This window comes from Dipodomys merriami, unplaced genomic scaffold (genome assembly GCF_024711535.1).
Source record: "Dipodomys merriami isolate MVZ:Mamm:240054 unplaced genomic scaffold, mDipMer1.0.p SCAF_50, whole genome shotgun sequence".
Taxonomy (NCBI): domain Eukaryota; kingdom Metazoa; phylum Chordata; class Mammalia; order Rodentia; family Heteromyidae; genus Dipodomys; species Dipodomys merriami.
Window position 1 is genome coordinate 1673976 of NW_027206069.1, and position 14839 is coordinate 1688814.

General features: G+C 53.5%; 1 protein-coding gene across 1 annotated transcript in view; it reads left to right on the top strand.

Annotated features, from left to right (window-relative positions):
- Positions 1-1708: 1708 nt before the first annotated feature.
- Positions 1709-14839, top strand: part of Cdc42bpb (CDC42 binding protein kinase beta) — a 90172-nt gene continuing 77041 nt past the window's right edge. Inside the window, 1 exon segment of the mRNA XM_069997512.1 lies at positions 1709-1977. Within this exon segment, the coding sequence (XP_069853613.1) occupies positions 1803-1977 (175 nt within the window). The 5' untranslated portion in view covers positions 1709-1802.

A 14839-nucleotide genomic window follows, 5' to 3' on the forward strand; every position in this document is an offset into this window, starting at 1 on the left:
AAGCCCCAGTAGTAAGCCAGCAGGGGCATTTGAAATGGAGAAATTGATTTACTCCCAAACCTTAGGGGAGGGAGGTTGGGGAGGTGGGGGGTGGGAAGGAGGGGTACACTGTGATTCTCCTGGTAGGACTTACTTCAGAGAGCATTACGGCAGGCCCCTCATGCTTTTGAGACCATAGGGGTCTTCTGGGTCATAAGGCTGAAGTAGCAGGTGTGCTGGCACCAAAGCCTGGGCTTGCTGGCTCACAGGTGTTGCTCTGTGATGTCCCAATCTGAAAACATCAGCTGGCCTCTTTCCTCCCCCATCTCGGGGCTTCTTCGAAGACCCAGAGATGGAGCATGGGATCCACACAAGGAATCCCCTCACCTAGGCTGACTTTCATGTCTGCGTTTCTTCGTGTGTGTGCTGGTCCTGGGGCTTGAACTCAGGGCCTGGTGCTATCCCAGAGCTTTTTTGCTCAGGTGTTCTACCACTGGAGCCGCAGCTCCAAGTCTGACTTTTTGGTGGTTAACTGGATCGGAGTCTCGAGGACATGGCTGCCTGGCTGCTTCGGATTGCCATTGTAGGACACAGGTGTGCGCCTCCCTCACCAAGCTGGTGACACCTTTGGCTTAGTACTTTGGGGATGTGGCTCCATTGTCTTCTCACTAGTCACTCACTGGACTCGATTTTATTTTAGTCGAATGTGGGGCTTGAACTCAGGGACTCGGGAGTCTCCTGGACGTTCCTGCCCGGGCTGGTTTCGAACCGGGATCCTCAGATCTCAGCCTCCTGGGTGGCTAGGGTTACGGGCGTGAGCCACCGGCGCCCGGAGGGCGGAAGCTCCGACGGCACGGGGCTCCTCGGAGCTGCCCCGCAGCCGTGGCCAGAGCGGCTTCCGTCTTCACCCACAGCCGTCTAGGCCAACTCCGGACGCCGTCGGAGCCGAACCACTCGCCGGACCTGGGAGGCCAGCGCCCGAGGCGAACGCCCCAGGACGCAGCCCGCCCGCGAGCCCCTGGCGTCGGGGGCTCTCGGCCCCGCCCGGCCCGGCCCCGCCCCGGCGCCCCGGCGCATGCGCGTTCCGCAATCTCGGCGGCGCACTCGGCCGCCCCGCCCTCTCTGCGCACGCGCGGCCCTCAACCTCGGCTGCGCACTAGCCGGGCCACGCCCTCTCTGCGCAAGCGCGGCCCGCAATCTCGGCTGCGCACTCGTCGAGGCCCGCCCGGCTCCTACGGCGAGCCGCGAGGCCCGAACCGCTGGGAGCCGCCGCGGGGCGAGGGCGGGGCGGGGCGGGGCCGCGCGTGAGGTCAGCGCGGCGGCTCTCGGGCCCGCCGTGGTTGGCTGCGCCGCGCCGGCCGCGCCCTGGTTGGCTGCGCGCCGCGGGCTGGGCGGCCGGCCGTGCTGGGGTCGGAGCTCGGGCGCCGGCCGCACTTGCGCAGCGCTCGGCTCCGCGGCGTTCCGGGTCGGCGGCGGCCCGCGGGAGGGCGCGGCCGGGCGGCCGGGGGCGGGGGAGGCGGCCGGCGGCCGAGGGCGGGGACGGCGGGCGGGCCGCGACGCCGAGGGGAGGAGACCGGCCCATGGACCCGCGGGGCCCGGCGCCCCAGACTCCGCGCCGCCGGGACGGAGCCCAAGATGTCGGCCTAGGCCGGGGCGCTTCGACGCGGACGCGGACGCGGACGGGGCGGCGGCCGGACGTCGCCGCCGCTGCCGCTGCTGCCGCCGCCGTCGCTCGCGGCCGCCGGGCCCTCGAGGGCCGGCCGTGACGCCCGGACGCCGGGGCGGCGCGAGGCCGGCGCGCGGGGAGCGGGCCGCGCGGCACCATGTCGGCCAAGGTGCGCCTCAAGAAGCTGGAGCAGCTGCTCCTGGACGGGCCGTGGCGCCACGAGAGCGCCGTGAGCGTGGAGACGCTGCTGGACGTGCTGGTGTGCCTCTACACCGAGTGCAGCCACTCGGCGCTGCGCCGCGACAAGTATGTGGCCGAGTTCCTCGAGTGGGGTGAGTGCCTCGGCCTGCCCGCGCCCCCCGGCCGGCCCTGCCCGCGCCCCCCGACGCCCCCCGGCCGGCCCTGCCCGCGCCCCCCGACGCCCCCCGGCCGGCCCTGCCCGCGCCCCCCGACGCCCCCCGGCCGGCCCTGCCCGCGCCCCCCGACGCCCCCCGGCCCTGCCCTGCCCGCGCCCCCCGACACCCCCCCGTCCCTGCCCTGCCCGCGCCCCCCGACGCCCCCCGGCCGACCCTGCCCTGCCCGCGCCCCCCGACACCCCCCCGGCCCTGCCCTGCCCGCGCCCCCCGACGCCCCCCGGCCCTGCCCTGCCCGCGCCCCCCGACGCCCCCCGGCCCTGCCCTGCCCGCGCCCCCCGACACCCCCCCGTCCCTGCCCTGCCCGCGCCCCCCGACGCCCCCCGGCCCTGCCCTGCCCTGCCCGCGCCCCCCGACGCCCCCCGTCCCTGCCCTGCCCGCGCCCCCCGACGCCCCCCGGCCGGCCCTGCCCGCGCCCCCCGACGCCCCCCGGCCGGCCCTGCCCGCGCCCCCCGACACCCCCCGGCCCTGCCCTGCCCGCGCCCCCCGACGCCCCCCGGCCCTGCCCTGCCCCCGGGCCTCCCAACTTCCCCCCACATCCCCCGACCTACCCGCGCTCCCCGTCCCCGCGTCCCCCCCCCCCCGAGCCCCCGCCCCGGCCCTTGCGCACTCCGCTCCTCGTGCCCGCGCCTCCTTGGTCCGCCCCTCCATCCTGCGCTCCGCAGCCACATCCTCCGTGTCCCCTCTCCCCCACGCCCAGCCACGGCCCCAGCCGCTTCCTAGACCCACCCTCCCCGTCTGGATATCATTTCCTGCAGCTCCCGGGACATCCGCCCGCGCCGCCTTGGGGTCTGGAGTTGGCCGGGAGTTACCCTGCCCTCCTGTGTCCGGCTCCCGCACCCCCACCCAGACCTCCCCCCCCACCCCCGCAGCCCCGGCGACAGCCCGACCCCCCTCTCCTCTGTCACCTTCCAAGGGAAATTTTAGGTGTAAAGCTTCGTACAAAATGGGCCTGCAAGAGCAAGTCCCCTCACTCCCCCGAGCAGGGCTGCCACTGAAATCTCACCTTCCTCCCGTCTCTGCGGGCCCTGTGACGCCTCACCTTGATGTGCTAACTTGTTACCTCCTTCCAGACAAATGTTTGATTAAGCCATTGGATGATTAGTGTCTCTAAGACTAGTCATCTCTGAAACACCCATGTTCTCTTAAAACTCAGTTTCCTACCCCAACACCCTGGAAGGAAGGGAGAAGCAAGCCTTAGGCTCAGGCCAGACTCTGGAATTGATCTCTGGGGCTGGTGGTAAAGCTGGTATTTACATGAGGAAACAAATGAACCTGCTCCCAGGAGGCCTCCCACTCCACCACTGTGATGGTTGGAATTAGAGATTTTGTTTACAAATTAAAACTTAAGTTGCAGTATTGTCCCGAAGCTCTGTCCCTGCCCTGCACTCCGATGTTATCTGTGCCTGGAGAGGCAGGTAGAGGTCCGGAGCGCTCTGGGGCTCTGTCCTTGGTTTCGTAGACGATCTACTAGTTGAGGCTTTCTAGGGACTTTCACAGTGATGTGGTTTCTAGCTGGGTAATGAAGGACTTCACAGTTGTTTCGCAGTGGTACGTGTTAGTCTGAGACTTCGCAGCATTACCTTTGCTGTTCCTTTTTGAGCACTGGATGTTCCACAGTCAGGTTGAGCTGGGTGTACAGCACCTGCTTAGTGAGGGAGGAGGAAGCCGAGGGAAGGCTGGTTTCCCTCCGGAGGTGTGGTCCATTGGCCTCTGACCTGGGACCAGGGCAGGGACTGGGCAGGGAGGGGCCTAGATGACCCCAGACCTGGGTAGGACCTGGGCGGGGAGGGGCTGGATGACCCCTGAGTGGGGAGGGGCCTGGATGCTCTCCGCTGAGCACAGGGACGCCCGGCTCACTGGAGGAAACTTTAGCATTGGAGGAGGTCTGACTTGATAAGATCAGACCTTTCCAAGTCTGAAAAAAAGCTGTGTGCTGTGACATAAACATTTTCAAGTTATATTCTGGCTCTTGGAAATTGTGATTATAAGGAAAGTACACTATTCTTTTAGCTCAGTTTGTGCAGACGTCTAAAATTGAAATTACATAGCAGAATGGCCCTTTTTTACCTTTTTGTACTAGTGCTTGGGCTTGAACTCTGGGCCTGGGTGCTGTCCTTGAGCTTTTTTGCTCAAGGCTAGCATTCTACCACTTGAGTCACAGTTCCACTTCTAGATTTTTAGTGATTAATTGGAGAAAGGAGTCTCATGGAATGCTGGTGCTGTCTTTGAACAGCGATCCTTAGACCTCAGCTTCTTTTTTTTTTTTTTTGTCGGTCGTGGGGCTTGAACTCTGGGCCTGGGCGCTGTCCCTCAGCTCTTCAGCTCAAGGCGAGCGCTCTACCACTTGAGCTACAGTGCCACTTCCGGTTTTCTGGTGGTTTATTGGAGATAGGAGTCTCACGGTCTCTCCTGCCCAGGCTGGCTTTGAACCGCGATCCTCAGATCTCAGCCTCCTGAGTAGCTAGGATTACAGGCGTGAGCCACCAGCACCCGTCTTAGACCTCAGCTTCTTGAGTCACAGATGTGATCCACCAGCATCCAGCCAGAATTTCAAATAAAATAGACTTTTAATGAAATAATTGACATTTTAGAAGTTCTGTGAATGCTCATGTATGTTATTGTAATACCAAAGGGGTTAATTACTTGTTAAGATACACATACAACCATTGTTTAATGTTACTTGAAATTGCCTAGTTATTTGTGGGAAAGAAAGACTGTGGTGTTTAAAACTACAGATGTGTTAACTCTAGCCATGCAGGAGCCAGACTCTCCCCTTCTCTCAAATCTTGCAAGGTATCTCATGAAAAATCACGTAGAATTCTTGAGACTCACAGAAGAAAAGCAGCTTATCCAGTCCAAGTTTTGACTTAGTGGGAAATCTTTGAGAAAATCTGGGAAATATAACTAGTGAAAGTTTTGAAGTTTTAAGAGATTTTGCTTTTGTTACTGTTCCCGTGGCTGCGGGGGCAGGCATTTCAGCTTGCACGGTGGGTTTTTTTTAACCTTTAATTTTTCTTTGATTATGTTTATAATTTGATTGGTTTTCTCTGTGAAATTCTAAACTGTGATTAGAAGTTGGGGAAATACTCCACTTTAGGTATATAGCTCTTTAGCAGTTAAAAAAAAAAAAGGTGGGGGCTGGGAAGGTGGCTCAGTGGTAGAGCGCTTGCCCTGCATGCATGAGGCCCTGGGTTCGATTCCTCAGCCACCACATAAGCAGAAAAGAAAAAAGCCGGAAGTGGCGCTGTGGCTCAAGTGGTAGAGCGCTAGCCTTGAGCTGAAGAGCTGAGGGACAGCGCCCAGGCCAGAGTTCAGGCCCCACGACCGGACCCAAAAAAAAAAAAAAAAAAAAAAAAAAGGTAACTTGGATATCATTTGAGGCAGAGGACATGAAACACTGAAAATCTCCACTAGTAAGTGGCAGCAGACATAAGCAGCCCGAGGGGTGAGGGCAGGGCCTCCCTCTTGGTCACACAAAGCCTTTTCGTGTGTTAGGCATTTTTTCCCCCCACAGCCCAAAGTAGAACTGCTAATGCCACGGGTGGACCTGGCTGCTGTTTAAATTCCACCTTGCGGCCCTGGACCACCATGTGTGGTCCAGTTCTCTGCTCTGGTCTGTTGGTGGCCCACGGAGCAGAAGACAGGCTTGGGGTGGTGTGGGATGGCCACGGGCTCCCTGCTCTGGCTTCTTGAAGACAGACCTGGGAAGGTATAGACAGCAGCACGGCTCCCAGCCTCCTTCCCCTCCATCCTCTTGCAGGCCTCATCTTTGTAGGCTTCTGGTTAATTTTCACCAGAGATGGTAATGAGCTCTCATGGGGTGAGGGGACGTTGGTCCTTGGTGAGTGGGTGAGGCCACTGAACTTAATTGATGGCACCAAATGTATTTAATTTAACTTAAAAAAAAATTGGTTGGCTGTGGGGCTTGAACTCCGGACCTGGGCTCTGTCCCCAAGCTTTTGTTTCCTGCTCAAGGCTAGCACTCTGGGGGCTGGGAAGGTGGCTCAGTGGTAGAGCGCTTGCCTTGCATGCATGAGGCCCTGGGTTCGATTCCTCAGCACCACATAAGCAAAAAAGAAAAAAGCCGGAAGTGACGCTGTGGCTCAAGTGGTAGAGTGCTAGCCTTGAGCTGAAGAGCTGAGGGACGGTGCCCAGGCCCAGAGTTCAGGCCCCACGACCGGACTCCCCCCCCAAAAAAAGACTAGCACTCTGCCACTTTAAGCCACAGCTCCACTTCCAGTTTTCTGATGGCTAAGTGGAGAAAAGAGTTTCACAGATTTTACTGCCTAGACTGGCTTTCAGCTGTGATCCTCAGATCTCAGCCTGCTGAGTAGCTAAGATTACAGCCGTGAGCCACCTGCATCCAGCTCCAAGTGTATTTTAAGCACGGTGCTTTTTGTGGATAAGATCTTTGAAGGACACAGGAACATATTTGCCCCCCCCCCCCATTGTGCTGGGGTTTGAAGTCAGGGTCTCACTTGTTTAGCTGGTGATTTACCACTTGAGCCATACCTCTAGCCCAGCCTTTTGGAGCTGGAGTCTCTTGAACTTTTTTTTTTTTTTTTGTCAGTCATGGGGCTTGAACTCTGGGCCTGGGCACTATCCCTGAGATCTTCAGCTCACGGAAAGCACTCTACCACTTGAGCCACAGCACCACTACTTCTGGTTTTCTGGTGGTTAATTGGAGATAAGAGTCTTATGGACTTTCCTGCTCAGGCCGGCTTTGAACCACAATCTTCAGAGCTCAGCCTCCTCAGTAGCTAGGATTACAGGTGTGAGCTACCAGCACCCAGCTTCTCTTGAACTTTTCTGTCCAAGGCTGTCTTCAGACTGGTCCTCTGAATCTCATCCTGCTGAGTAGTTAGGATTACAGAGGTGCTGGACTTTTTGAGGCAGAGTCTTGCTACGCAGGCTAGGTTGGCCTGGAACTCTGCTATTGTAGCTAATCTGGTCTCAGACTAATTCTTGTTCCTTCTGTCTCCACCACTCTGAGTGCTAGGGTTATAGAGGTGTACTGCCACACCCAGCTAGGAAACAAACCTTTCAGTAATCTCCAAACTCTAGGGAAAGGTTGGAACTGCATGGTAAAAATTAGGTTCACATCACTTGGGTTTTATAGGTAGTTCTTTGAGATGTGCACTCACACTGACCACAACGCAGGATACAGGACCTTTGAAACCATTGAATATTAACATTTCTCTCCTCACGTCTCTTCCTGGACAGTGGGGCTGTAACCTGACTAAGAATGGTGTGTAGGTGAAATCTAGAAACAAGCTTGGGGTGAGTGTTCTCAGGTCAGGACGGCGCTGTGTGGGGCGTCTGCGGTGGAGAGTTTGTGCTGTGTGCTGGGTTGCTCTGGAGCAGAGCACTGCAGTGTGGGTTGAGGACCTGGAGCACTGCGGGGCTGGTGAACCTCGCCTCTCCTGCCTCCTGCTTCCGCCCAGTCTTGTCACTGAGCCCTGGATTGCAGAGTCAGAGGGGAAGGGGGCAGGACTCAGTTCTAAATTATCTTGAATGTGCCAAGGGGATCCTACCTGTTTCTTGATAAAGAGGTATCTGGTGAGACTAATAAAAGCTCTTGTTAAACAAGACCAATAATTTACTTAATGAAAAAGAAGATAATATAAAGTTAAAAGACATTTTTGAAAGATTTTTAAAATCCCTCCGCAGTGTAATGGCCTCGTCTCAATACCATCCTGCCGCTCCTGGCCTCCTGCAGCGGCATCCTCTGTGCATGTGTGTGTGTGTGTTTCCAGGCCTGTGTGCTTCTCAGCGTGCTCAGGGCTTGCACTACCACTGGAGCCTTGCCTTCAGTCTGGTGTTTTGCTGGTTAATTGGAGAGATGGATCTGAAAACTTTCCTGTCCAGGCTAACCTAGAACCTTCAGCTTCCACTCAGGTCTCAGCCACCTGAGTAGCTGCAATTACAAATAGGGGGCACTGGCCCTGGCTTGGTTTTTATTTTTGTTGGTTGTGGGGCTTGAACTATGGGCCTGGGCGCTGTCCCTGCGCTCTTCAGCTCAAGGCGAGTGCTCTACCACTAGAGCCACAGTGCCACTTCCGGTTTTCTGGTGGTTTATTGGAGATAAGAGTCTCACAGACTTTCCTGCCCTGGCTGTCTTTGAACTACAAAACTCAGATCTCAGCCTCCTGAGTAGCTAGGATTACAGGTGTGAGCCACCAGGTTTCTGGACCATTCTTAGTAAGCAGCCTCTGGCCATGGTGTCTCCCCTCAGGTCTGGTCAGCCTGGGGCCTGTACTACTGCCTGTTTTAAAATATCTGATTTACTGTAGCCTTTCTTTTCTTTTTTCTTTTTTTTTTCTGGTCATGGGGCTTGAACTCAGGGCCTCAGTGCTGTCCCTGAGCTCTTCAGCGCAAGGTGAGCGCTCTACCACTTGAGCCACAGTACTACTTCTGGTTTCCTGGTGGCTAACTGGAGATAAGAGTCTCACAGACTTTCCTGCCCAGGCTGGCTTTGAACCTTGATCCTCAGATCTTAGCCTTCTGAGTAGCTAGGATTACAGGCTTGAGCCACCAGTGCCTGGCTGTAGCTTTCTTTGAGGTGCCATTAGCACTGGCCTAGCCCAAGCTCTGTAGCCTCAGGCTTGAGTGACACATGAAGTTGGGAAGACCCCTGCCAGATTAGTTTCTTACATATTAATTAATTAATTAGCTCCTGTCTTTCCTGACTTTTTAAAATTTTTATTTATTAATTTTGTCGGTTGTGGAGCTTGAACTCTGGGCTTGGGCGCTGTCCCTGAGCTCTTCAGCTCAAGGCGAGTGTTCTACCACTTGAGCCACAGCGCCACTTCCAGTTTTCTAGTGGTTTATTGGAGATAAGAGTCTCACGGACTTTCCTGCCTGGGCTGTCTTCAAACTGCTATCCTCAGATCTCAGCCTCCTGAGTAGCTAGGATTACAGGCATGAGCCACCGGCGTCCAGCTCCTGATTTTTTTTGTTGGCATAAATTAGTTGTATAAAGTGGTTTCATTGTGACATTACTGTAGATGTGTGCAGTGTACCCCAATTAGACTTACCCCCCTTTGCCCTCCCTCATCTCCCTTCCCCCCTTAAAATGACTTCAGCTGATTTCTTCTGTTTTCATAATGTACATGAATTACTCCAGCTTTGTTCACTCATATTTACCCTCCTGTTGTTTTACTTTTCCTATGATTCATTTTCTCTTTGTTTAATGTACTGTAATTGTACAAAGGAATTTTACCAGAGTGCATTTATTATATTTTAATTTAGTTGGCTTAACCTCATCTGTTCCCTTTTGCTGTCCCCCTATTATTCAACAGCTTTCTGTGAATTAGTTTTCATTTTATTACTCTCCCTTTCAAACACTTCTAAGATGGCTTCATATTCTGTAAAAAGTCAGGTCTGGAAGCCATACTCCATTGTTAGAATTTAAAGTTGACCTAACAGGATGCATATAATATAATCTTAGTTGTTGTTGTTGTTTAATTTTGGTGCTAGAATTGCATCTTGAACTCAGGTCCTCACAAGTTCATCTTTTTCATTCAAGGCTGGCACTCTACTACTTAAGCCCACATAAGTGGGAATGAAAGTCTCAAAGATTTGTCTGCCCAGGCTGGCTTTAAACCTTGGTCCTCAGATCTTAGCATCCTGAGTAGCTAGGATTACAGGTGTGAGCCACTGGTGACAAGTAATTAATCTTAGTTTTAGATGTTCAAGTTGATACAATTTTTTTTTTTTTTTTGGTGGTTGTGGGGCTTGAACTCTGGGCCTGGGCGCTTGTCCCTCAGCTCTTCAGCTCAAGGTGAGCGCTCTACCACTTGAGCTACAGCGCCACTTCCGGTTTTCTAGTGGTTTATTGGAGATAGGAGTCTCACGGTCTCTCCTGCCCGGGCTGGCTTTGAACCGCGATCCTCAGATCTCAGCCTCCTGAGTAGCTAGGATTACAGGCGTGAGCCACCGGCGCCCGGCTTGGTTGATACAATTTTTGATCACACTCTGTGGGGTGATCTTCTGTAAATAGAATTTTACTTTTATTAATATAACACGTTTATTTAGTCTTAAAAGCCAAACAGAACCACAGAATTATAACAAAACACTAGTCTCTGCCTGCCTGCTCTGGGTTTTGAGTTCTAAGTGAGCCTCTTAATGAGAAGCTAGGATGGAGTCCCCAGGCAGCAGGGCACTGGTGTCATTGCTCACTTCCGCCTTGTTGGCTCTCTGGGGTGGGGGGCGGGGGGATTTCCCTGGGCTGCCCAGGCACACACATCCTTCTCAGTCTCCCATTCCCTAAGTCTGGCTTAAACTGGTAATTCTGCCTTCTTACTATTAGGGTGAATATCACAGCTAAGCCCCCAAAGGGTGCCGTTAATTTGTGGTCTTCACTAAGGTAGCTAATTATTTTTTGTGTTACAGGCATGAATTATCTGCCCTCTACTTGGTTTTCAGTGAACTGTCATGAATTCAGTCCCATGTTTTCAAAACAGAAGACTTAGTACAGTCAAACGCCTCAAGCAATTTGTTACCTTAATCTGGTGTGAGCCACCAGTGCCTGGCTTAGTTCTTGGTTTTGATTTATTTAACTATTTGTGTATTTTGTGCTGGTCCTTGGGCTTGAACTCGGTCTGGGCACTGTCCCTGAGCTTTTTTTGCCCAAAGCTAGCCTTCTACCACTTGAGCCACATCTCCACTTCTGGCTTTTTTGGTGGTTAACTCCCCAGAGAGGAGTTCCTGTCCCCTTCTGCCGGGGTGTGTGGTGGGGACACGTTTTCTGGAAGGTGGTGAGGCGGGCAGGGGCCGCCCTGAGGCGGCCTCCTTTGCCTGCTGCCGCTCACCGTAGCTCAGGCCGAGTGGTGCCTCTGGTGACCCCTGCGCCGTGAGTGCACACAGTTAGCCTTGGGTTTACAGCTCTGCTCAATTAGTACCACTTACCCATTCCCAGCACAGCGATGTGGACGAGCCGGGTGCCGGTGGCTCACATCTGTAACCCTAGATACTCAGGAGGCCAGATCTGAGGATTGAAGTTCAAAGCCAGCACAAGCAGGAAAGTCCATGAGATTCTGATCTCCAGTTAATTGGCAAAAGCCAGAAGTGGAGCCTTGAACAAAAATGCTCAAGAAGGGGCTGAGAAGGTGGCTCAGTGGTAGAGCGCTTGCCTTGCATGCATGAGGCCCTGGCTTCCATTCCTCAGCACCACATAAGCAGAAAAAAAAAAGCCAGAAGTGGTGCTATGGCTCAAATGGTATCCTTGAGCTGAAGAGCTGAAGGACAGCGCCCAGGCCCAGAGTTCAGGCCCCACAACCGGACCCCCCCCCAAAAAAAAAATGATCAAGAATAGTGCCCAAGCCGGGCACCAGTGGCTCACGCCTGTCATCCTAGCTACTCTAAGATCTGAGGATCGCAGTTCAAAGCCAGCCAAGGCAGGAAAGTCCGTGAGATTCTTTTTTTTTTTTTTTGGTCCGGTCGTGGGGCCTGAACTCTGGGCCTGGGCGCTGTCCCTCAGCTCTTCAGCTCAAGGCTAGCACGCTACCACTTGAGCCACAGCACCACTTCCGGCTTTTTTCTTTTTGCTTATGTGGTGCTGAGGAATCGAACCCAGGGCCTCAAGCATGCAAGGCAAGCGCTCTACCACTGAGCCACCTTCCCAGCCCGTCCGTGAGATTCTTATCTCAACGAAACCACCAGAAAACCGGAAGTGGTGCTGTGACTCAAGTGGTAGAGCGCTAGCCTTTTTGAGCTGAAGAGCTGAGGGACAGCGCCCAGGCCCAAAATTCAAGACCCATGACCAAAAAAAGGAAATGATAAGTAAAAAGTTGACATTGCTGGTCTGCTGTCATGTCCTGTTGTTCCTTCCACAAGCTCGTGTCCGTTCCTCCCCTCCCTCCCCTCATATTGATGGAACTAAAGCCTTGAACACGCTGTGTAAGCGCTCCGCCGCGGGGCCACATCCCCAGCCCCACGTTTTTTTTCCCCCCAATCTTGGAACTTGAATTCAGTACCTGGGTCCTGTCCTTGAACTCAGGACCTGGGCCTTGTCCTTAGACTTTCGCGCTCAAGGCTCACCCTTCCACTTTGCACCACAGCGCCACTTCAGCTTTTCTTTTTTTCTTTTTTTTTTTTTTTTGGTCGGTCGTGGGGCTTGAACTCTGGGCCTGGGCGCTGTTCCTCAGCTCTTCAGCTCAAGGCGAGCGCTCTACCACTTGAGCTACAGCGCCACTTCCGGTTTTCTGGTGGTTTATTGGAGATAGGAGTCTCGCGGTCTTTCCTGCCCGGGTTGGCTTTGAACCGCGATCCTCAGATCTCAGCCTCCTGAGTAGCTAGGATTACAGGCGTGAGCCACCAGCGCCCGGCTCCACTTCAGCTTTTCTGGCTGTTAATTGGAGATAAGAATCTCACAGACTTTCTTGCCCTGAGCTGGCTTTGAAACATGAATCTCAGATCTCAGCCTTCTGAGTAGCTGGGATGACAGGTGTCTGCCTTCTCAGACATGTGTGAAGGATTCAGAATGTCCTGGATCCTGTTGAGGTGAGTAAAAGTTCTTGTTCTGAAGCTCAGCTAGTGCTTGGGGTGGGTGGATAGCCTCTGTGTTCTGGTTGTGGCTTCTCCAGGGGTGTGTAAGGAAGGTGGTGTGCCGGGCAGTGTCCGTGACTAAGGGCGGCCCTCAGCAAGCTGTGCAGAGGCCTCGTGCTCACACTTCCCTTTGACTCAGTACGTTGCTGTTTGTGCTGGTGACACCGGTTTGTCTCTCCAGAAGGTCCCCAAGGAGATGGCAGGGGCTCTGGAAGCACAGACTCTGGAGGAGGCGGGAGAGGAGGGGCTGGCCGCCGGGACTGGCCTCCCAGGGTTTGGTTCTGGGCTGTGTAGAGCTGACTGGACGTGGGCCAGTCCGCTTAGCTCCGAGCGCGTGTGCGCGGGGAGAAAACCCAAACTGCAGAGATGAAGTCCCACGGCGAGCAGCGCCTCCCCTCGGCATGCTCACGCCTGTTCCAGGGCGGCCTCTCGCGAGAGCACCCTTGTCAGGGTGCAAGAAGTGGGCTGGAAGAACTTCTGTTACTTGTTTGAAACATTTAAATCTGACGGAACTTACTTAGTTTTTTACATATATTGTATTTTTAATTTGAAATATTTTGGCACTGTGGGGTTTGAACTCAGGTCCTTGTGCCAGCTGGGCAGGTGCTCTGCTGCTTGAGCCACACCTCCACCTTTTTGGCTTGCCAGTTCTAGGGCTTGAACTCAGGGTCTATGTGCTGCCTCTGGACTTTTGCTCAGGGCTAGTGCTGTATCACTTGAGCCACAGCACCACTCTGGTTTTCTTTTTGTAGTTTAAGGGAAGTAAGAGTCGCATAGGAAACATAGGTCGCTTATGTATGGTTTCCCTCATTTGTAGTAATTAGAATGTGCCTATAAATCTACAAGTAAACACAATGGGTGGTAAAAGACAAAACTTTATACTTGGATATAATAAATTAACCAGACTAAATATTCATACAGTGAGACCAAGGAGGATAGTCTTAAAGGAGGATCACAAAAGGTCAATAGTTACGTGCTGCACATGATCATATAAAATGATGTTTAGGGCTGGAAATGATGTTTAGCTGGAAATGGTAGAGTGCTTGCCTAGCATGCATGAATCCCTGGGCTCAATTCCTTAGTACCATATAAACAGAAAAGGCCGTGAGAGGTGCTGTGGCTCCAGTTCAAGTCTCAGGACTGGTGAGGGGAGGAGGGGAGGGGACTAAGAAGTGTCTATTAAATGAACTCCAAGAAGTAGATATGAGTTTTTTTTGTTATTTTGTGTCTCACCCCCTCCCCATTTTGTGACTGCTTTTGATTTCTGTTCTTTTTGTCTTGTATGTAAGTTTATCTGTTTGGGGAGGGTAAAGAGGAGGAGCACAGAAGTGGGGGGACAAAGGGTGAACTAATGCAGCAGTGATACTAGACAGTATATTGAAAATGAACTTTTCAACTTGAGGGAGAGGGAGGTCAGGAGAGAAAAAACTAGAACATGAGTGAAGAGATGAGACTTCAAAAAGAAACGTGCTCATTACACGACATGTAACAGTAGCCCGTACTCTGTACATCACCTTTACAAAAAAAAAAATCGCATAGACTTTCCTATCCATGATGGCTTTGAACCACAGTTCTCAGATCGCAGTCTCCTGAGTGGCTAGGATGTGGGGCATTAGCCACGGGCGCCCGGTGAAGTCTCACGTTTTGACCCAAGACTCCCCTTGTACCGAGACCCAACTACCTACCACCTACCGTGTAGCTAGGATCACTGGCGTCGCCCACCATGCCAGCTTACTTGTGGAGATGGAGTTTGCCTATGGTGGCCTTGAACTTCCACCTTCCTGCTAAGCAGCTGGAATGACAAGTGTAAGTCTCCACACTTAGCCGAAATACCATGTTATATTGGTATTCACTATTGAGAAGGGATGTGGCTTTTTCCATTTAATGGGTATGTAGCAGTCCTGAGAATAATTTTGCTGCTGTCTTACAAGTGTTTGTGACCCAAAGTATTTGAAAGTCATATTGTTGAAAGGTCTTCAAGTATATTAGCAGAGTAGTTTTCTGATAATACATTTAAAATGAGTCTGGGAAACATGGCAGGGACCTAGCTTTCAGCTGTGGAAACAGAATGTGTAGCAAATCAGGAAGGTGCTGGGTTTGTTCGGTTCTAGCTTTACTAGTCAGAGTCAGAGGTACAGATGTACATGAAATCTGAAGTATTTCTTAAGACATCAGGCAGCTATAGGCTGGTGGCTCACGCCTGTAATCCTAGCTACTTAGGAGGGTGAGA